Here is a 22104-nt window from a genome sequence, read left to right as displayed (position 1 = left end):
AGCGGACCTGCAGAATTTGGCAGAGGCAGTAGAGGTCAAATTCTATTAATCTTTTAAGAACTTTAGGAAACTCCAGTATATAAAACCCTAACTGCTCTACAAAGACAAACATCTTGCATTATTCGTTTTGGGGTTTCTTGTTATTGCTAATGCGAGTGTTGTGATTGTTGTTATAGTTTTGTGCACGTTAGACTCAACTTAAAATCAGCTTTACTTCATATCCTCAATTCATCAACAACGATTAGGCTTGTCTAATAATAGGCAGCCATCATCATATATACAAGGTATGTGTGTGTGTGTGTGTGTGTGTGTGTGTGTGCGCGTGAAACGAGAGGGAACAAAATGTTGATCATTTGAAGATTATGCCAACATCTAGAATTGAAGAAAAGCTGAAACAGATTTCTCGCACAGTTTATCGTCACAAAAACATTCCTTATTTGTACTGAACAGATTTTATACAAAAGATGAATTCATTAGCAAACATTTTGAAGTTGTGATAGTAGTCGGCATCAATATTTTTTTTTTTTAGGATGTCTTAAGAACGGGTATTTATTTTTTTTTATCACATCATATGAAAAAAGGAGAAGTGTTAAAAAAAAAAAGAAAAGAAAAAAGTTTTTTTTTTATCCAGAATATACCTATATTAAAGAACAAAAATAAAGAAAAGTCTGTATATAGTGTACGTATCTGTGATGGGAAGAAAATATTGTATTCTAAAAATCCTGTAAATTGATCACAGACATTTTATTTTTGTAAAGAAAATCATTTTTTTTTAAGTGAATTTGAGTTTTTCTAATGTTTCCACAAGTAAAAATGGCTTTCTAAAATCTTGCAAGTTTTAGTTATTTGGAGTTATTTCCCCTGCTTTCAAGATGGCGTCACAATATCATTCATTTGGCCACCAAAATTAATTTTCTTGTTTAAAAAGAAATCTAGTTGATCAATTCATGTGACTTTTGGGGTACAATATTTTCTTTGTCACAGGTACATACATCATACAACTTATTTTTTAAATTTATTTATTTTTTTAATATGAAGGAATTCTGGACAAGCACAAAAAATATTTTTAAATTAAGGATAATTCCATATCAAATAATTCTGATCATCTCACTCTTATCTCATAGATTTTCTGAAAATGTTAACCATTGGTGAATATCGAAAGAAAACAAAGCAGTAATGAAAATATGACATTTTAAAGATTTATATATAATTTAATTGGAATTCATTATTGAGATGAGTATTATTTTATTAATTTATTTATTGCGGACAATTATTCTCATCTTTTTTTAGTTGTTGTTTCACGACGTTTCGGCCAACTATTCCTCTGGCCTTCGTCAGTCAAGTGGTAACCGCAATGGGATAGGAACTCTAATTCTAACGACAACAATTATGGAAGGCAGTAATTGTTGAGGATGCAGTTAGGAGATTCCTATCCCATCGCGGTTACCACCTGAAGAAGGCCAGAGGAATAGTTGGCCGAAACGTCTTGAAACAACAACTAAGAAAGATGAGGATAATAGTCTGCAATAAATTAAAGATTTGTTAAAAAATATGATTTGTGAAAAAAAAAAAAAAAATGAGGTATTACAAAATCATATTTTCTCACTCCGATGTGCTGAGAGTTACGGAAATTTGCTCAGGTTTTTGACGACGAGAAGTAGAAATTCATTGTTATTGGACTTCCTTGCAGTGTATTCTTGACATTGAGTATAAAATCAATACACCAATGGTTGAAAGAAAAAAATTTGGCGCTTGTTTATATTGGTGATCTTTTAAACCAACGCATTTCAGGTGAAAACATTATATACTTACATGTCATGGTGAAATTAATAAAAATTCCAAAGATTACAAAAAAATTGATCCAGTAGAAAAATAATTACAATTAAAAATAGAATTTATTGAATTATTGAATGTTATTGTATGTTTTAATGTAGAAGAGCTGTGTGACCAATTTAGTTTGACAAACCAACTTCTCTCCCTTGACTTAAATTAAAGGTCAACCACAGAACGTAATTGCGAATGATTTTTTGTTAATATATCTTCTACTTGATCATTTTTTGTAATTTTTAGAGTTAATACTAATTTCGATATGGCACGTAAGTACATAATGTTTTCACCTGAAATGCGTTGGTTTAAAAGATCAATGTAAACAAGCACCAAAAATTCTCATTTTCGATTGTTGTGAGCATGAAAGAACAAGGACTTCCTTTTCAATTCCATGCATGACTGTATGTTGGGAAAACTTAAAAAATAAATATTTGATTTACCTAGATTACCTATTTTTTTCTTTTTTTAAATTTATCAGATGCCAAAATTTACTTAAATGAGTACATAGCTAAAAAACGGTTGATTTTCAGATGGTTTTTTTTTTCAAGTCATATTTGGATTTCTCATCTCCAAAACCATTCTTGTACAAATTGCCGTCACTCTAACATTAGACTGGATGAATTTTCTTGATGAAAAAAGGGGTTCTTGTCCAGAATTTCCCCTATATATATATATATATAAATAAAAAAGAAAAAAAAGACAAATTTGAATGATGTATCCGATGAAACAAAAATAACATATTCCAAAAATTACATAAATTGATCAAGTAGTTTTATTTTTATAAACAAATCATTTTTAAGCGATTAATGGGAATTTGTAGGCATTACAACATAATCGTTTTCATAATGATGGACAAGACAGCTGTTCTTTAGTTACGCATGAAGTTTGATTTTCTCATTTAAAAATAAAACTATGCGATCAAGTTACATGATTTTTAGAATATGTCTTCATTTAGTCATGAGCACATACATCAGAGAGATTGTTTTCGTTTTTAATATAAGAGGAACTCTAGACAAGAATCAAAAAAGGGATTTGATAATGCTACAGTTTTCTTGTGAATGATTTATACAAAATTTTAAAATGACATTTTCTAAACTGCTTGAACTTATATTTTTAGAATTGCCTCGTTTTGATAATATCTACAACTGATTACAATTTTAAGAATATAAGTGACAATTTCCCATTTTTCAGGATGATTTGATATGAAATACTCTTAAGTGAAAAAAATTGAATAAAAAAGTTTAAATGTAAAAAAAAAATTCAATGGAAAAAAATATTACATTAAAAAAAAAACTATTCTAAAACAACTTGTCCTTCTTTGCCATCTTCAAGTTTTCGATTTAAACCGTATGTGAGGTCATACTCCCAGCGTAAATTGGCATACAGCAAGTCTGTCACGAGAAAGATCTGAAGAAAAAAATAAATAAACAATGAAAGACCAAATAAATAAGCCAAATTAGAAAGGTAACACAAAACAATTGTCTGATGAACATTTCGAAGTGATTTAAACTAATTTCTTCATAATGATTGGTTAACTTCCATGTTCTATGATGAAGATGAAGTGTTTGACAACTTTTAGAAAATTACTTTCAGACAAACCTATCTTTGGCCAGGTCATAATTTATCCCTCTTTCACTCAATTCCACCCTTATTACATTCTCCCATGTTCTCCTTGGCCTTCCCCTGCCAAATCAACAGTTCTATATCTACTAATCTAAGACCTCATATCCATCACATGCAAACGTGGAAGTTTTTTTTTTTTTAATATATTGTAGATTTCAATGGAAAAACATGCAAAAGTGTTGGGCAATTTATTTTTTTAATTATTCAAATCTTCGCATCAAAACTTTGATGCTTAATCCATTTGCTTTGAAATGTGTTATCCAAATGTTTGCATGCATCATTTAATGCAAAATGTAATGAATTCTGTAGAAACCATATATTTTGCAGAATTGCTAATTATGTGCAATTTAAATAATAAATAAAATGATATGTATAGGACAGAGAGAGAGAGAGAGGCGGATAGCGAGACATGTACAGAGATAGGCGGATATAAAGCTGAACGTCTGTGTGTGTCTGGTCACGAATAGGCTTCTATATGGTTGACTATTATAGAAAACTGATCACATATAACGATAGAAGATGTATTGAGACACAAGAATGGGTATGTTTGATCTGGCATAATGATGATTGATTAAAATTGTGGGGTCTGCATACGTGCTTGGTCCACAAAGTATGGAAATAAAAAATTTAAAAATTAAAAAAAAACGTTTACAAGTGTTTTTGACATAGATGTACATAATAATACTTTGATAAGTATGTTTTAACTTAAATAGGAATGGTATAATAAAATTGTGGGGTCTGAGTTCGTGCCTGAATAGAATGGAAATAGGCACAAACTTTAATAAAGACTTTTCATATCTATCTGCGTAAGCATACTTTGATAATTATGTTTCAGTTTGAAGAACTATGGTATAATAAAATTATGAGGTGTTCGTTTGCGCCTGACCTCCATAGAATGGAAATATGTCACAAAGTTTAACAAGGTTTTTTTAATATAGATTCACAGAATATTGTGATAAGCGTTTCAGTGTGAACAGGTATGGTATAATAAATTACGGGTTTATCTATTTTATTTTTACTTTCATCATATTTTGCTTTGGTTTTCATACCCCTAAATTCGAAGCTATCTCTTTACAACCCTCTCTTTTCATAACCTATCATACTTTCATAAATCAGAGTCCATTTTCTGTAGGCTGTTTTTGAACCCAGTCAACGACGGGTACTTTTGCTAGTATATATATATATATATAGAGAGAGAGAGAGAGAGACTTACCTCTGCTGTTGTAAATACTAAAGTGATGGCAAAGTAGAAGTTTGCATTTGCACTGCCTGCGTACAACCAAAGATGCCATAAAAGAGGTGAGAAAACTGTGCAGCAGATAAACATACACGTAACAATGAAACTGTTGCGTAAATCTGGAAGAAAAAAAAATGAAAGCAAAAAGTTTCAAGTAATTTCATTACTAAAACAATTCAAAATTTAAAAAAATATTCATTTAAAAAAATAAAAAATCATCAAAAGACAGCTGGACAAAAAAACGTTTGATAAATCAATGAACATTTAGACAGAGAGATCTTTTGTTTTTACCAAAGAAACTCATCTGAAAATGACCCCGCTTTGTTCTTAAGATTTAAGATTGTTTTAAACTTTGCTTTTTATAAATTTATTTTCTAAAAAAAAAAAAAAAAAAAAAAAAAGAGAAACTCTAAAAATTATGTTCTCAAAATAGCCTAATGTACACATTAATGTTATTTAAAATTAAGCCTATTTTCAAAGCACAAATACAGAATTTTTTTTAAAAACTTTATGATATACATACCTGTCATAGAACAAAGATATCATATTCCAAAAATCATGTAAACTGATCAAGTAGTTTTTTTTTTTACTAATGAAAATCAAATTTTATTATGAAGCAAGATGCTATTTTTTGATATGCCATGTTTTATAAATAAGGGGGGGACAACTCAATTCGAACTATCGAGATCAAAATGGATTTAATGGATACAATTTACTATTAAAATCACTAAAAATCAGAAAAAGAACCATTTTCTATATAAAAACTATTTGATCAATTTATGTAATTTTTGGAATATGACATCTTCATTCCATGATGGGTATTTACACCATAAAGATTTTTATGCAATTTAATTTTTTAAGAATAAGTTTAAGTCTAACTAGGCATCATAAGGTTTGTGCAGAAACATATGAGATGGCTGACATCCACAAGGTCATCTGGTGTTAAGTCAAATTTGTAAAATTAAAAAGTTAGCAATTAATGAAAGGCATAAATATTCTAAGCTGGACTTTTTAAAGCCAAATTAATATGGCACATTTCTTGTTACACATTCTTTTATTTATTACCAGTAGGGAAACCAGATGTTGCCCAGGATTGAATGATATTTCAACCTCCCATATTTTATTGTCATTGAAATCAGTGAAATTGCTCATTTTTCAATTAAATCAACTTATTGCCTGTTCTAGTTAATGACCCACTGTGGTGCACTGAGACGAAGCTTCACGTGTCTCCCCACAGTAATAGTCCATAATACATTGTAGTTTACATTGCACTGTACAGAACCTATTACTGATTTTATAAAATTATTTTTATATAATAGCTGGAATTAAAGTTTAAAATGAAAAAGTCATAAAAATCATGTTTCAAACAGAAACATTCATTTCAAACGTGCCCGTCATATTAAAGAATCTACTGTTGATTTGATGTCAGAAATTTCAGCTTGTGTGGTAATAAAACCTATCAAATGCCTTTGTCATGTTAGGCTGTATAAGATGTTAACTTTGGTGCAAATCACCTGTTCCATCTTTCATTGGATTTTTTTCGATTATTGATACTTATTGAAGACATTTCGATACAAAACCTACTTAAGAACACTACCAGGCACATAAAGTATATTTGTGTGAAATTGAAAATAAAAAAAAAATCAGAGTTACTTTTCTTTAGCTGGAAAATAGACATGATAAAATTAAAAAATGTGTGTATATTTTGATAATATTAAAGAATATAAATGGCTATTTGACTTCAAAATGTTTTATTTTAGATATACATGGAGAGTTACTTAAAAAAAAAAAAATTAATGGGTGTTTGTTGTGTATTTTTTAAATTTTAGCTGAGCATATGAACAGAGATTTGCCCTTTAGATAATGAACTCGTCTGGGTACTCGGCATTGACCAGATGTTTGGAGGTGTGTGTTGAGAAAAAAAAAAAAAAAAAAAAAGTGGTAATAGATAGGCAGGCTCGAACCTGTACCCTGAAGGAGGAAAAGAACGTGAAAAAAAAAAAAAATGTGATGCCTTTGCCACTGCATCCATTGCCAAACTGGAAGTGGCAAAGGTTTAAATTAAGGCTAGTCAGTCGAAAAGAGGGGACGATTTTCAAAAATATTGGTGAAAAAAGTGACCCCACCCTGTAGAAAAGTGCCCAGTTGAGGGTGAAGGAATTAATGCTTTTAGTCAATTTTTCGATATTTGTCGTCTAAAGGGCTGATCTTCAAAACGATACTGATCTTGTGAAAATCCATCGCTTCTGTCAAAAGTTTTAGGCAAACATACAAACATACATTTACACAGACAGGTGAGATTTATATAATAGACTAGCGAGGGGTACCCAGCGTTGCCGGGGTATTTGTAGGTGTGTGTGAAAAAAAAAAAAAAACGAAGCCTTGATGCGCATAGTAAAATGTGAAAAAAAAACAAAAAAAAACGAAGCCTTGATGCGCATAGTAAAATGTGAAAAAAAAAAAAAACGAAGCCTTGATACGCATAGTAAAATGTGAAAAAAAAAACGAAGCCTTGATGCGCATAGTAAAATGTGAAAAAAAAAAAAAAACGAAGCCTTGATGCGCATAGTAAAATGTGAAAAAAAAAAAAAAAACGAAGCCTTGATGCGCATAGTAAAATGTGAAAAAAAAAAAAAACGAAGCCTTGATGTGCATAGTAAAATGTGAAAAAAAAAAAAACGAAGCCTTGATGCGCATAGTAAAATGTGAAAAAAAACAAAAAAAACGAAGCTTTGATGCGCATAGTAAAATGTGAAAAAAAAAAAAAAAAACGAAGCCTTGATGCGCATAGTAAAATGTGAAAAAAAAAAAAAAACGAAGCTTTGATGCGCATAGTAAAATGTGAAAAAAAAAAAAAAAACGAAGCTTTGATGCGCATAGTAAAATGTGAAAAAAAACAAAAAAAACGAAGCTTTGATGCGCATAGTAAAATGTGAAAAAAAAAAAAAAAACGAAGCCTTGATGCGCATAGTAAAATGTGAAAAAAAAAAAAAAACGAAGCTTTGATGCGCATAGTAAAATGTGAAAAAAAAAAAAAAAACGAAGCTTTGATGCGCATAGTAAAATGTGAAAAAAAAAAAAAAAACGAAGCTTTGATGCGCATAGTAAAATGTGAAAAAAAAAAAAAAAAACGAAGCCTTGATGCGCATAGTAAAATGTGAAAAAAAAAAAAAACGAAGCCTTGATGCGCATAGTAAAATGTGAAAAAAAAAAAAAAACGAAGCCTTGATGCGCATAGTAAAATGTGAAAAAAAACAAAAAACAACGAAGCCTTGATGCGCATAGTAAAATGTAAAAAAAAAAAAAAACGAAGCCTTGATGCGCATAGTAAAATGTGAAAAAAAAAAAAACGAAGCCTTGATGCGCATAGTAAAATGTGAAAAAAAAAAAAACGAAGCCTTGATGCGCATAGTAAAATGTGAAAAAAAAAAAAAAACGAAGCCTTGATGCGCATAGTAAAATGTGAAAAAAAAAAAAACGAAGCCTTGATGCGCATAGTAAAATGTGAAAAAAAAAAAAAACGAAGCCTTGATGCGCATAGTAAAATGTGAAAAAAAAAAAAACGAAGCCTTGATGCGCATAGTAAAATGTGAAAAAAAAAAAAAAACGAAGCTTTGATGTGCATAGTAAAATGTGAAAAAAAAAAAAAAACGAAGCCTTGATGCGCATAGTAAAATGTGAAAAAAAAAAAAAAAAAACGAAGCCTTGATGCGCATAGTAAAATGTGAAAAAAAAAAAAAAAAACGAAGCTTTGATGCGCATAGTAAAATGTGAAAAAAAACAAAAAAACGAAGCCTTGATGCGCATAGTAAAATGTGAAAAAAAAAAAAACGAAGCCTTGATGCGCATAGTAAAATGTGAAAAAAAAAAAAAACGAAGCCTTGATGCGCATAGTAAAATGTGAAAAAAAAAAAAAAAACGAAGCCTTGATGCGCATAGTAAAATGTGAAAAAAAAAAAAAAAACGAAGCCTTGATGCGCATAGTAAAATGTGAAAAAAAAAAAAAAAAAACGAAGCCTTGATGCGCATAGTAAAATGTGAAAAAAAAAAAAAAAACGAAGCCTTGATGCGCATAGTAAAATGTGAAAAAAAAAAAAAAACGAAGCCTTGATGCGCATAGTAAAATGTGAAAAAAAAAACAGGTGCCCGTTTTTTACAAGTTAAAAAAAACCGAAGCCTTGATGCGCAGTTGGAAAATAGTAAAGTGTGAAAAAAAAAAAACAACAAGTGCGTGTTTTTGACGAGTTATTGACGTGACGGCGATAGCTATTCAGCAGTTAGCATTTTCTGTGGGACAGTTTTTAATGAGGTCAATAAATCGTTTTTTTTGTTTTTAAAAACCCGCTCCCTGTTTATTAGGGGGAGTGTCTCATCTCGAAATGAAAGCTACCGTCTGATATGACGAAGTCGACATTGACCAAACGTTACTTAGCTCTCTAGAGACCACTGGCTTTCGGCCAGTAATTAGAGTCGAGTTTCGCTTTTTTTATACCGAAAACCGAATGTAACGCGTGCCGATCGGAACATGTCAAATAATTAACGTTTGAAAATCAATAAAATAGACAGGCGAGTTCCGTAGTTAACTCTGAGATATTACAATTTATAGATGATATAAAAAGTTGTGAACCGAGCGACCGCTTCTCTGAAAGAAGCCTTTTGTAGACATACACAAAAAGCGAACATACATACACACATTTTCGCTTTTATATATATAGATAACGATCCCCCCTCCTCTTCAAAAGAGTAAGAGTTCATTTGGACTTACATGCAAATAGGTGCTTCCATAAGGGTAAGAGGGCCAAAAGTATCGAGACATCTGAATAACTGGGGTATGATTTGAAGACCCCCGTGAGGAATGTAAGAATGTACATAAGAAATATCGGCTGCTCGCGGAGTCGGACAGCTAAAGGCACTGTGTAGATGACGGCGTTAATTTGGAATACAAACAAGAAAAAGATACGGAAGTGTTCAAACATTTCTGTGAAGAAATACCAGAAAATGCCAATGTTTGGACTCAAGTCAGGAACGGTCAGTCTGAAAAAATAAAAAAATAAAGTAATTCTTAAAAAGAAAAAAAAAAAGAAGAGAAATAGAAACATCCTAGGTTTATGATTTTAAAACACGTTGAAATGACTATGAAGTCAAAATCAGTACAGCTATCATGAGTTCTGGAAACATTTTTATATGGTCAGAATTGCTAAAGCTTGGAACTGCCAGCAACGGTTTTTGAGACAATGCCTTCCTAAAATTCATTGAAACTACACGTGATGCCCCCTCTCTCCTCCATACACATATGTATCCTCACTTTTGATTAACTGCTTTATAAAATATACTGCATCTTTTTGAATTCTTCAGGGATATCTTTCAGTCCTGACATGGGAAGATCACTACGTTCTGCTGATTGTAATTGATTTCTTTACCTGGAAAAGGATCTCTAACTGGATTTATGCTGCACTCAAGAGTGCAGCAAAAAGATATTCTCAATGTTAGTAAAATATAGATTTCAATATCTACTGTGTTTTATGGTTTCAAATATATCAAAGAATTTACTTACATAAAGCCATAAATGGAGGAGATGAACTGCGTGGATTCTTCCATGTGATACGAGATTGCAAGTAGCAGAAAGATCCAGACGGAGAATAAACCCAGAATCGTGATGAAATGAACAAGTAATGAATTCTTTTCATTCTTTTTTGATTTCTGCGTCAGCATGGAATACTACAATAGAGAAAAAAAAATCTGTCAGAAGATGCAAAGAAAAAAGCAAGAGATTGTTGGATACAATCATTCTTTTTTTTTGTTTTTTTTTTTTCACCATTTGGAGAGCTTCCAATGTTAAGACAGTGTGCAATTCATTTTGCATATGAGCTCAACCAGAGCAGTATACCTTTGCAGGATTTAAGCATAGAAACTGACTTTTTACAGCTGCTGATTTGGAATAAAGCGTTAATTTTACAATCAATCAAAGATGAAAATCTTCATGTCTAATACAATGGCAAGATTAGTCTACTGCTTTCAGTTACCACCATGACGGGCGTGCCAAATTTACTTATAGATCAAACAACTTAGATTTTGTTACTTATATCTTTTTGAATTGTTGGCTGAAATAATAGTGTGTCAGTTATGGATTCAAAAAGTATGAAAGAATGCAGTATACATTGGTTGAGTGTTATTATTTGAATCAATGTACAGTAGATAGAAATGTTAGGTAGACATATAATAAAAGTGAAAAATGCTGTCCTCTTACGGTTCTTTGGCCTTTTTCCAGCTCACTACAAAGAAGCCGTTTTGAGAGTCAGAAATTTGACATGTGGCATATATGACCCAATTTATGAATCTGAAACTGTTGCAGACCTAACTGGCATAAAATTTTTGTGTCTGATATCTTGTCTTGCCACTTAATTTTCATCAATCTATGAAGACAAGTTATGTGGAAATGGTTCAATCTTGCAGGCGCTCATGAGGATGGTAGGAATAACAGTTCTCTATACCTTAAGCTTGATCTGCAGCTGAATTCCTCTATGCTCCCACACAGTGAATGGGAGACGTCCAAAAAACAGCGCTAGCCCTGACTATCTTGCAGTTGACTGTATCATCTATGTGTACGGCCCCTGATAGAGTACTTACTGCCCAAGTAAACTTGTTCAGTTTGGTTTTACGAATTGAAATCTGTGGCTCAACATATTGTTTCCGTAGAGCACGCTGATACATTACCTCGTCCTGCTTTATTTTTATAGTCAGCCCAAAGTTTTCATATGCTTCAGAAAAACGATCAACAATATGTTGCATCTTTGGCTCTGTGTTGGCATTGAGGGTACAATCATTAGCAAACAGAAAGTCTCATATGATAGCGGCCTTAATTTTGCTGACAGCAGTAAATCATTTTGGTTTAAATAACTTCCAGTCTGTCCAATAATTGATGCTTACTTTAGGATAGCAATACCACACCATTTTTTCTTTATATCAAATAAACTCAAACCAAACATTGAAAAGAGCATAAAAACAAATAAATAATATCTTTATTTTTTTTTAAATTGGCCCATTAGAACTAAAGTTATGACCATTCAAAGTATTAAAAAAAAATGTGTGGTTCACTGGACATTTTGCCTAAAGTCAGTCCTATTCAAATGCAAAGAAGGTTGGGTTTGAAAATGGTGGGAAATTTGCACAATTTACAGACTAACCCATCTTTAAAAAGTTGTATCTTCAGATCTTTTAAAGAAATTATGGTGAAATTTTGAACATATTATCATAATACCATGAAGGTTCAGTTGGCATTATTTATGACCATCTCATTTGGTAACTTACATACTAATCAGCATATTTCAGTTTCATTTTAACAGCTTTAAGTAGAAACATCATAAAACAGATAAGAAAAATGGTAAGTAAGGCTTTATCATCAAAGGAAGTATTATTCTGGTGGACATTATCATTTGCCATTACAACATTATGAAAAATCCAAGATGTCGACTGGGAAATCCAAAATGGCCACCACGACACGATTTAAAGAAATTAACAAAATATGGCTTGTAGCATATCAAATTAAAGGAAATTTTGTACAGATCAGAATTGTTTTCAAGTACATTAAACTAATTAGCATAGTTAAGTTTCATTTTAACAGCTTTAAGTAGATGCATCATAAAAAACAGTTAAAAAAAAACAGGAGGTAAAGCTTTATCCTCATGCAAAATATTATTCTTATAGACATTATCATACGTCAACATTACATCGTGAAAAATCCAAGATGGCCACTACGACACAATTCAAAGAAATTATTAACAAAATATGGTTTGTAGCATATCAAATGAAAGGAAATTTTGTACAGATTACAATTATGTTTTCAAGTACAAACTAATTAGGATAAATAAATTTCATTTTAACAGCTTCAAGTTACCGTGACAAATATCAGATGTTTCTACCACTATTTTGTATAATTTTTTTATTTTTAAGTCATTGTTGAGACTTCAAGACACATTGTGGCCATTTTTTCTTGTTCTCATGTAACGCTTAACACTACTTGTTTTTTGAACAGAATAAACATTCACAACACCAAAACTTTATTGAGATAGGTAGAAGAGTAACTTGCCTTTGGTAACATTTATTTGTTATAAATTTGTTTTTTGACCACTTTTTCAGACCTCTGTGGATTGTAAAACAAACCCAATAAAGTTATTCTTTTACTTAATTCGATAAATGGTTTGTATGTTTTAACTCATTTAAAAGCATGGTCATTGTCGGTTATTGTTTTTCAAAGAATTTATTTTTTTTAAATATTTGTTTACTTTCCATAATTAAAAACTTATGTTTTCTAAATAATAACAAAAATAAAATGAATACTTTTATGTTTGTAAATCGATGAATATTTTGTTTACAGATTCTCATGTTTATATGCGTTCATCACTACTTCTATCGATTTGTGCATAAAAAGTTTTTATCCAATTCTTTTCAAATTTTAGGACAAAAGAAATTAATATATTCGCTATTAAATATCGTTTGAACACAGTTTCTATCTTTACTTATCTTTGTATTACAAAGCATTAACTTTGAAGTGTTTTATTTGCTATTCGAAAACCAACAACAACAAAAACAATGTTCATTGTCGGTTATTCTTTTTCAAAGAAATATTCTTTTCCAGACCATAATTAAAAACTTGTTTTCTAAATTACAAAAATAAAATGAATACTTTGTAAGTTCATGTTTACAGATTTTTTGTGCGCATCACGATGCACAATAATTTTCATGTTTATATGCGTTTGTCACTATTTATAACAACTCGTGCAGAAAAGTTTTTATCCAATTCTTTTCAAATTTTAGGACAAAAGAAATTAATATATTTGCTATAAAATAACATTTGGACAGTTTCTATCTTTACCTATCTTTGTACTACAAAGCATTAACTTTGAGATATTTTAACTTTTGACTGGAAAGGCATATCTGCTGTGTTCAAATTCCGTAGAAAAGACAATTCTTTTCCCTGATTAGTTAAAACAATTAGAAACATTTTCGACGGGTACAACTTCCGCTTCAAGTGTTTATGTGAACACACCCAGACTGCTTATTTGCAAAAAGTGATCTACTGCCAGTGGGCATGCTATGCTGGCATGTTTCGTTGTTAATAGTCAGATTTAAATAGCGATTTCTTTGAATACACAAATCACAAGAAAAAATATTAAAATATCATTTTAAAGTAAATTTTATTATGAATTCAGTTATATAAGTTTTATTTTGATACATATAGGAGAAATGTACTTTTTTTATTATTATAAACATAGGAGAAATGTACTTTTTTTATTATTATTACATTTTCACCCCAAACAAGGCATTTTGCCACTTTGATGTAGGGGGCTACTATCAGGAACATAAGCTACAGGGGTACTATATAGGGAGTTGAGCAGCAAGATGTCAGTTCACATTACACTTGAACTTCTGCATGTCAGTACAGTTGAGGAAGCAGGGACCCGGAAGGGAATTCCAAAGTCTAGCGGTTCTGGGGAAGAAACTACTGGAGTAGAAGGCTCTCTTACATCTAGGGATCTCTACTGTGAAAGGGTGGGATTTAACTGCTTGTCGGGTTTGTCGGGAGTATTTACGTCGAGGGGGTACAAGTGTTTGCAGTTCGTCAGAGCATTCACCGTTAAAGTACTTGTAGAGCAGGCAGAGGGATGCAACATTTTGTCGATGGGACAGAGGCTGAAGCTTAGATAACAGTTCAGGACCTATCAGGTTGGCGACTCTCTTTTGAACCTTGTCTAGGAGCGAGAGACTAGAAGCAGATGCACCAGCCCAAATATGACAACAATACTCCATACATTATATGGCCTTATAGAGGTACAAGATACTTTTGGGCATTAGTAGCAACTCATGTTTCCTGTGAACGTTAGGCCGAGGAGTTTAAAAGATGTACTTTCAGATAAAGACTCTTTATCCATTGCTATTGGTGGTAGAGAAGGTTTCTTGTAATTACTGAAGGAAACAAGTTTAGTCTTGGCAGCATTGAATGTGACCATCCATTTTTGTCCCCATTAAAGACTATATGTGTCAAATTAAGTAGCAGTGTGTGCCTTGTTCTGCACTGAGCGTTATGGTGTTTGGTATTGCTACTTTGGGATTTTCCTCATTGAATGCATCAGTCAGCATTGCTGAAAACTGAAGAATGTTGGGGCCAAAACACAACCCTTTTTAACAAACACCTCCATTGACTGGAAAGTCATTGGAAGCCCCCTTCATCTATGACACCAACCATCATCCCATTGCAAAATCGTCTGACAACTGAAATGAATTTATCAGGACATCTAAATTTGGCCAAGATCTTCCACAGTCTTGTTCCAGCTTACAGTGTTGAAGATTCTTGACAGACGAATTAAAGTTATGTAGAGTGTCTAGTATAGTGTCTGAGATTTTTGGAGTTGATAAACAGAAAACACCATATCAATGGTACTATGCCCTGCACAAAAACCACATTGACTTTCCAGAAGTAGGCTATCTTCGAGTTGCTTGATTAAACGATTGGATAGCAGCCTTACAACAATTTTATGTTATGCTGAAAAGAGAGATTCCTCTGTGGTTGTCACAGCTGTTTCCCTTCCTCTTGTAGATATGCAATATGACTGCATCATTAAATTCCTGGAGAAGTAGACCCTTCACTCTGAATGAAAGAATGGGCTCATGTAGCTTTTTTGTCAATATTGATGTACATGTGTCATATATCTCTGAAGGTTTCCTACAAGAAAGCCGTTTTATATCTTTCTTAACTTATTGGATGGTAGGAAGAGTTTGCTTTGCTACGGTTTCTGGAAATTGTGTAATTGCCTCATCATTGATTAAAGAAGGCCTGTTCATTTGTCCAAGATACTGGCATGTTCTGTTATCAGTGTGATTTCATTAGCATTCAACACCAGAGATGTGTGGAAAGTCTGTAGTCCATATATTGCTTGAAGGACATCGTAGAATCTAGTGATGAGATGATTCCAATATTACCCCTCCCCCTCCCCGATTCTTTGTAAATCTCTAAATATTTAACTAAAAAATTGCTATTTTTTGCTGAATGTTAGGAAAATACATGTTAAGTGTGCAGATATTTTCTCAAACGTAAAAATACACTTGTGATAAGTTTTACTGATAGTTTAAAATCAATAAATATTTTAATATCATTACCAGCATTGTTTGATTTTGTTTTAAACAAAATCAAATAAAAAAGACATTTGAAAAAGATCGTTTTTGGCATCAGGAAATAGACACAGAATTTTCCAATTTTGATACCAGTTCTGATTTCTTCGATTAATCGTCCCAACACTAGTAGAATCTCTTTGAATCGTGCATATCTGCATATTTCTGTATTTCCAGACATTTATCATTTAGCCATTTCATGCAGACTAAGTCATCAAAGAATGAAAATAAGCCCGATCAGGACCCCCTAACAGCAGTTTTATTATTAATGATAAAAAGGATATCTATTTACTTGTCATTAGTGTGTGTGTATAATAACACACACGATTAAATAAGTTCAAATGTATTGAAATAAAAAACTATTTTTCAAAAGAGCTCAATACATATGTATAGCTATTATAGATATATCTTTTTTATTTTATTTTTCTCTTTAATTTTACTATTACTTTTTTATTAATTTATTTTTTGATTTCTTTAATTATATTAATCTTTTATTTAATCATTTTAAGTCGTCGTTGAAGTCCTGACGAGACAATTAACATCATCGAAACATTGATTGATCCATGTAGGTTTTTTCTGATGTTTATAGAATTTCACTTATGTTACGTTCAAATTGTGTAACAATTAAAAATATGGACGATATGAAATATGATTTTCGGAAGATGATATTTTCCTTTATTTTCAACAATAACAAAATAAACAAATAAGGTTATCCACAAATATTTACAACAATAACAAAACAAACCAAAAAAAAAGGTCAGCTAATAAAAATACAGTTATTTTGGATTACTACTATCTATTACAAATTAAAATACGGCTTGTTGAAACTCGAGGTCGAAAACTAGAATGACGAAGTGGAGCGTTACGAGGCTAAGGAAGAAGAGGAGTCAAATAAAAACTGCTGACCAGCCAGTCTTAGCGTGGCTATTTACTATATTAACAACAAAATTCAATGACTCTAAAATTTCTTTTGGTTTTTCTTTTAAAAGTTTGGTCAATGAGAATATTACAAAATTGTATTTACCATTAATCCAGAGGGCTTTTTATGCAACTTTCCATGGGTTGGAGGGATGTATTTTTTTTTTCTTTGTGCCATGAATCATAGACCAGAGTTATCTTGACGGGTCCAAGTTGATAACTGATTTGTTTCCGTCTCCACTTTTATTTATATGACATCTTAACCCATTCTAGATTATTGCAGAACCCACTGGGGCTTTCCAGATACTTCTAAAACCTACTTTTTCTATTACTATACTCTGGCCTTTAAACTATCTTCTGAATTAAAACTTTTGAGGTTTGATCATTAGGGGGTGCCTAGAATGTGATAGCACACATTTTAAACGGTTTTATTGATTTTTTTATTATTATTTTATAGAAATGCTCCCTCGTAACACTTATATATATATATAAGTGAAAGTGTCTGTGCGTGTGTGTGTGTGTACATTTCCCTATGCAATAACTGTTAATTTTTAGTCTACAGACTCGAAATTTGATATACAGGGTACTGAGATTTGGGAAAATCGATGTGATCATTTTTCAGGCAGAAATTTTGCGATTAAGGGGTCAAAGTTCAACGATTTGACCTTTGAGAACTCTACCAAACTCCTCCGAAAATTTTGGGTCTAAACACTTGCTATTTTAGATATAGATTCCTTGGACATGGATCTAACTTGATTTGAGCCCAAAACAATAAATTTTAAGGGATCATAATAGGGGTCAAAGTTAAAAAAAATTGACCTTTTTTTTTTTTTTTGCTCACCATACACCTCAAAACACCCGGGCACCCATGCTAGTATATATATATGTGTGTGCGTGTGTAGTGCACAGAAATTTTGAAGACACTCTCAAATAAAGAAGAGCGTATGAGAACTTGACGATTATGAGAGAATATTATTAGCACAAAAAACATCAATGAAAATAAAAGGAAAAACACAACACTATAAACACTACAATACTTTCTTTGGTGGCGCTAGTATTACTGTAATCCTCAAACTGTGTTATAACCATTGGTTAGTGGCTAATGAGGACAAGGTATAGATCATTGCATGGTGAAAATTATTAGAATCCCAAGCCTCAAAAAGATTAATTACTAACCTGATGAAAGAACAAAGCAGCAGGGACACAAAGCACCAGAGGATAAAAGGATTCAAAAGTTGCCATGGCAAGACAAATTGTTGAAGGAATTGCTTGAGCTGTAAGAAAAGATTTTTTTTAATTATAGAAAAAAAATTATTTTACTGAGAAATAATTGTTTTGAAGTTACTTGGTTTTCGTTCTGAGTGAAAATAAAACAAAAACAAAAAAAAAAACCTCCTGCTGCTGATGAAAGGACAAAAAAAAAAATAAAGATATTTATGCAGAGAATGACCCATTTTTCTAAAATTATTTATTTTTAATGATTTTAAATTATTGCACGATTAAAACTAATTTTTTTTCCCCCAATGTATTACAAAGGTTGTTCCAAAAGCAAAACCCCATGTTTTTGAACTAAAAAAAATATGTGTGTGCTTTATCCCAACCATTATCAATGGACCCGAGGTAATCTTGTCAGCATCGGACAAAGCCAAACTCTTTGCAGCTAATTCTAACCTATGCAGTCAGGGCCGCCAACACCCAAAATTTCCTCCTGTGTCTGAAAACATGCTATGCGACATACAAATATATGCAAGTGATGTTGCCAAGATAATCAAAAACCTCAATTCCAGTAAAGCGACTGGACCTGACAGCATTCCTATTATAGTGCTCAAAAAGTTAGAACTAGCTCCCATACTTAGAAAGCCGTTTAAGCGTTGTCTTAAGGAGAATTGCTTCTCAACACCCTGGAACACCTCATTAGTATGTCCCATATTTAAAAATTCAGATGAGCGCACATCTCCCTCGCAATATACCCAATCAGTCTCCTGTGCGCTATGAATAAGTTGCTGGAATCTGTTAAATCGAGAAGTAGTCAACCATCTTAGCAAAAATAACCTCCTCAGTGACATGCAATATGGTTTCTATTATGTGCTCAGTTATATCACATAGGATTAGCGAATCTCAACAGATGTTTCCTTTCTAGGGCAATTGTTCGACATATCAAAGGCCTTTGAAAGGGTATGGCATAAAGGTCTACTCTACAAAATCTCCAGCTACGGTATAGCTGGAAATGTTTTTTCAATTATTAAATCATTTCTCTCTGATAGGTTCATAAGAGTAGTGGTTGATGGGCAGAAATCAGAAGCTCACAGTATTAATGCTGGATTCCCTCAGAGGTTCATCCTGGGCCCAACTCTCTTCCTGATCTCCCAAATCTCATCCTAAGATCATTTGTAGACATTTATGCTGATGACACTACCATCTATGGCAACATTTCAAAGGCCATAAACGACCAGGTTCTCTCTGTGATCTTGATCACATGGTGCAGTAAGGAAGGAGGTGGCTGGTTGATTTTGATGCGTCTAAAACCAAGCTTCTATTTTACCATCATCACCGCTCTAATCTCCGTCTGGCATCAATTGAAATGAATGGCTCTCGTCTTGGGGAAGCTTCATGTTTTGACAAGCTTCTAGATCTGACCTTTACTCCTGATCTGAGATGGAACACTCACATCAAATCAATTGCCAAGGCTGCTGGAAAAATGGTGGGATCGTTTTATCGCTCCAGTAGATATCTCACTGCTGATGCAATTCTCTACCTGTATAAAAGCCAAGTACGTCCAAGGATGGAGTACTGTTGCCACAACTAGGCAAGAGCTGCTAGAAAGACCTTATTCTGCTTTGACAGAGTTCAAAATAAACTTTGTAGCCTAGTGGGGGATGCCCTTTTCTTTTTCCTGCAACTTCCCACAAAAGAGACATCGCTAGCCTGTCTCTGCTTTATCATTATTTTCATGGCAAGTGCTTGTCTGAGCTCCAATCTATGGTCGCCTCTTGCCTGATTTCATGAAAAACACTCGTCTAGCTGAAACAATTATCAATGATTTCCCCACTCCATGTCTGGACCTGGATTCCATGAACAGAGCCCCTTTCTTAGAAGTGCACACCTGTGAAACCATTCCATTTATCCTGCTTTCCAATTGACTACAATATAGTCATCTTCAAGTCCAACGTGAACAAATTCTTGATGAGTCATCTCCTAAGTAATTCAATTTATCAAATCCTCACTAACGATTACTACAATATTTTCCCCATTGATTACTGTACATTCATTAATCCTTATACTTGAGTGACCTCCTGACTGTTTTGTGAAAAAAGAAAAGATGATTAATAGTTGTAGTGTTAGAAAAGTCCACCAAAAAGAGGAAAGTTCTACAGTTCAACATATGGAATGAATGCCAAGTGCAACTCAATTTTTATGTGGTACTTGTAAGCGTTGGGTAGACAAAAAGGTACAGTGGAATTACAAGTGGATGTTGAGAAAGGACAACCAATTTGTGTGCAAGAAACGTATCCTAATGGAGGGGAACTTAGATGTAAACCAAGTATATTTCGATAGCAAAGTGATTTAGCTTATTGAGAAATTTCATTTATTTGGTAATAGCAATGGAGCACAGGGTGGAGCAGGTGCTAATAGGATTGCAAGAATTAGGAATGAATGGATTAAGTTAAAGGAATTTCTGCCATTACTAAACAGCAAAGTGTTACCACTGTTAAAGCAATGGAAGAATCTATCATGTGTACACAGTGTAATCTATATATATCTAGAAAAGTGAAAGCGTCTGCCTGTCTGTCCGTCTGTGTGTACATTTCCCTACACAATAACTCTGTCAATTTTCAGTCTACAGACTCGAAATTGGATATACAGAGTATTGAGATTTAGGAAAATCTTTGTAATCAGTTTTCGACCAGAAATTTGGCTGTCAAAGTTCAACGATTTGACCTTTGAGAACTCTACCAAACTCCTCCGACAACTTGAAATTTTAGATATAGGTTCCTTGAACATGGATCTAACTTAACTTGATTTGAGCCCAAAACAATAAATGTTAAGGGGTCATAATAGGGGTCAAATTTTAAAAAAATTTGACCTCTGCGGTCTCTACCAAACTGTTCAGCGAATTTCTGGTCTAAACATTTGAAATTTTACAGAAAGGGTATTCAGAGATAGGGGCAAGCTTTTTAATTGGTTTGGGTTGAAAAGTTGACCTACCAATATATAAATGTATGTATGTATGTTTGCATGTCTACCTAAAACTTTTGACAGAGGCGACGGATTTACACAAGATCAGTCTCGTTTTGAAGCTCGACCCTTCAGACGACAAATACAGAAAGATTGGCTAAAAACATTAATTTCTTCACCCTCAACTGGGCACTTTTCTACAGGGAGAGGGGTCGCTTTTTTGCAGATATTTTCGAAAGTCATCCCCTCTTTTCGATTGTCTAGCCTTAATTTAAACCTACGTCACTTCCAGTTTGGCAGTGGTCGTAACAGCAAAGACGTCACTTTTTTTCCCATTCTTTTCCTCCTTCGCGGTACGGGTTCGAGCCTGCCTTCCTATTACCACTTTTTTTTTTGCTCAACATACACCTCCAAACACCCAGGCAACGCCGGGCTGAAATGCTAGAAATATATGAAAGTGAAACCTGACCAGTGAGGATTGAGGACGTGTGTTGCATGGAGAGAACATTTACTATGAGTTTTAAAAACATCCATAGTTCTGTCAAACTTGGGAATCTGCAGCGAATTTCAAACTGAACCCTTTATCTAATTCACTGGGGGGGGGGGATAGATTACTTTTGTTCTGTCAGCCATAATGAGTAGAATCCTTAAGTAGTGATCAGTTTTGAGTCTTTTGAAGGTTGAATCCTCAATATTGGCAATATCAAGAATATATGGATTAAATAAAGGGTTCAATCTTATAACTCATTTCCCTTATTTTGTTCTTTAGGACAAAAGGGGAAGAATTGCTGTTTTCTGGGTAAGAATATATTCCATCTAACACTTATCGTTGGCAAGTTTTTGACTTTAAAGTAGTATATGCATTTTTAGCTCCTTACATCAAGTGGCCGCATGCCTTGTCTGGAGCGATTTCCATTAAAAAAAAAAAAATCAATCTCATTCAAAGAAAATTGATTAATAGCATGCAAACAAATGGAGTATTTTTTATAATAATTTTTAAATAATGGTGTGTAGCTGTTCATATTACCTTTCATTGTGAAAAAGAATGCAAGGAGCACCAAGAGGTTGTGAAAGATTCCAGTCGAACACGCAAGGCAAACGGCAATGCTGTAGGGATTTAACATGTGCCTGAAATCAGAAAATGAAAAAAAATTAAA

The 22104-nt window shown here is 32.8% G+C and overlaps 1 protein-coding gene across 1 annotated transcript in view; it reads right to left on the bottom strand.

The window, feature by feature from the left end:
- Positions 1 to 2279: 2279 nt before the first annotated feature.
- LOC145293882 (GPI-anchor transamidase component PIGU-like) overlaps positions 2280 to 22104 on the bottom strand; it is a 44896-nt gene continuing 25071 nt past the window's right edge. The window contains exons 6-11 of the mRNA XM_080140639.1: positions 21975 to 22075; positions 17948 to 18045; positions 10242 to 10405; positions 9453 to 9721; positions 4664 to 4806; positions 2280 to 3234 (exon numbers count right to left, since the gene is read on the bottom strand). Coding sequence (XP_079996765.1) covers positions 3121 to 3234; positions 4664 to 4806; positions 9453 to 9721; positions 10242 to 10405; positions 17948 to 18045; positions 21975 to 22075 — 889 coding nt within the window. The 3' untranslated portion in view covers positions 2280 to 3120. The remainder of the gene's footprint in view (positions 3235 to 4663; positions 4807 to 9452; positions 9722 to 10241; positions 10406 to 17947; positions 18046 to 21974; positions 22076 to 22104) is intronic.

Source organism: Euprymna scolopes, chromosome 15, assembly GCF_053919585.1.
Source record: "Euprymna scolopes isolate OS-2025 chromosome 15, ASM5391958v1, whole genome shotgun sequence".
Lineage (NCBI taxonomy): Eukaryota > Metazoa > Mollusca > Cephalopoda > Sepiida > Sepiolidae > Euprymna > Euprymna scolopes.
Note: the sequence above shows the minus strand (reverse complement) of the source record. Positions and strands in the feature narration are given on the sequence as shown.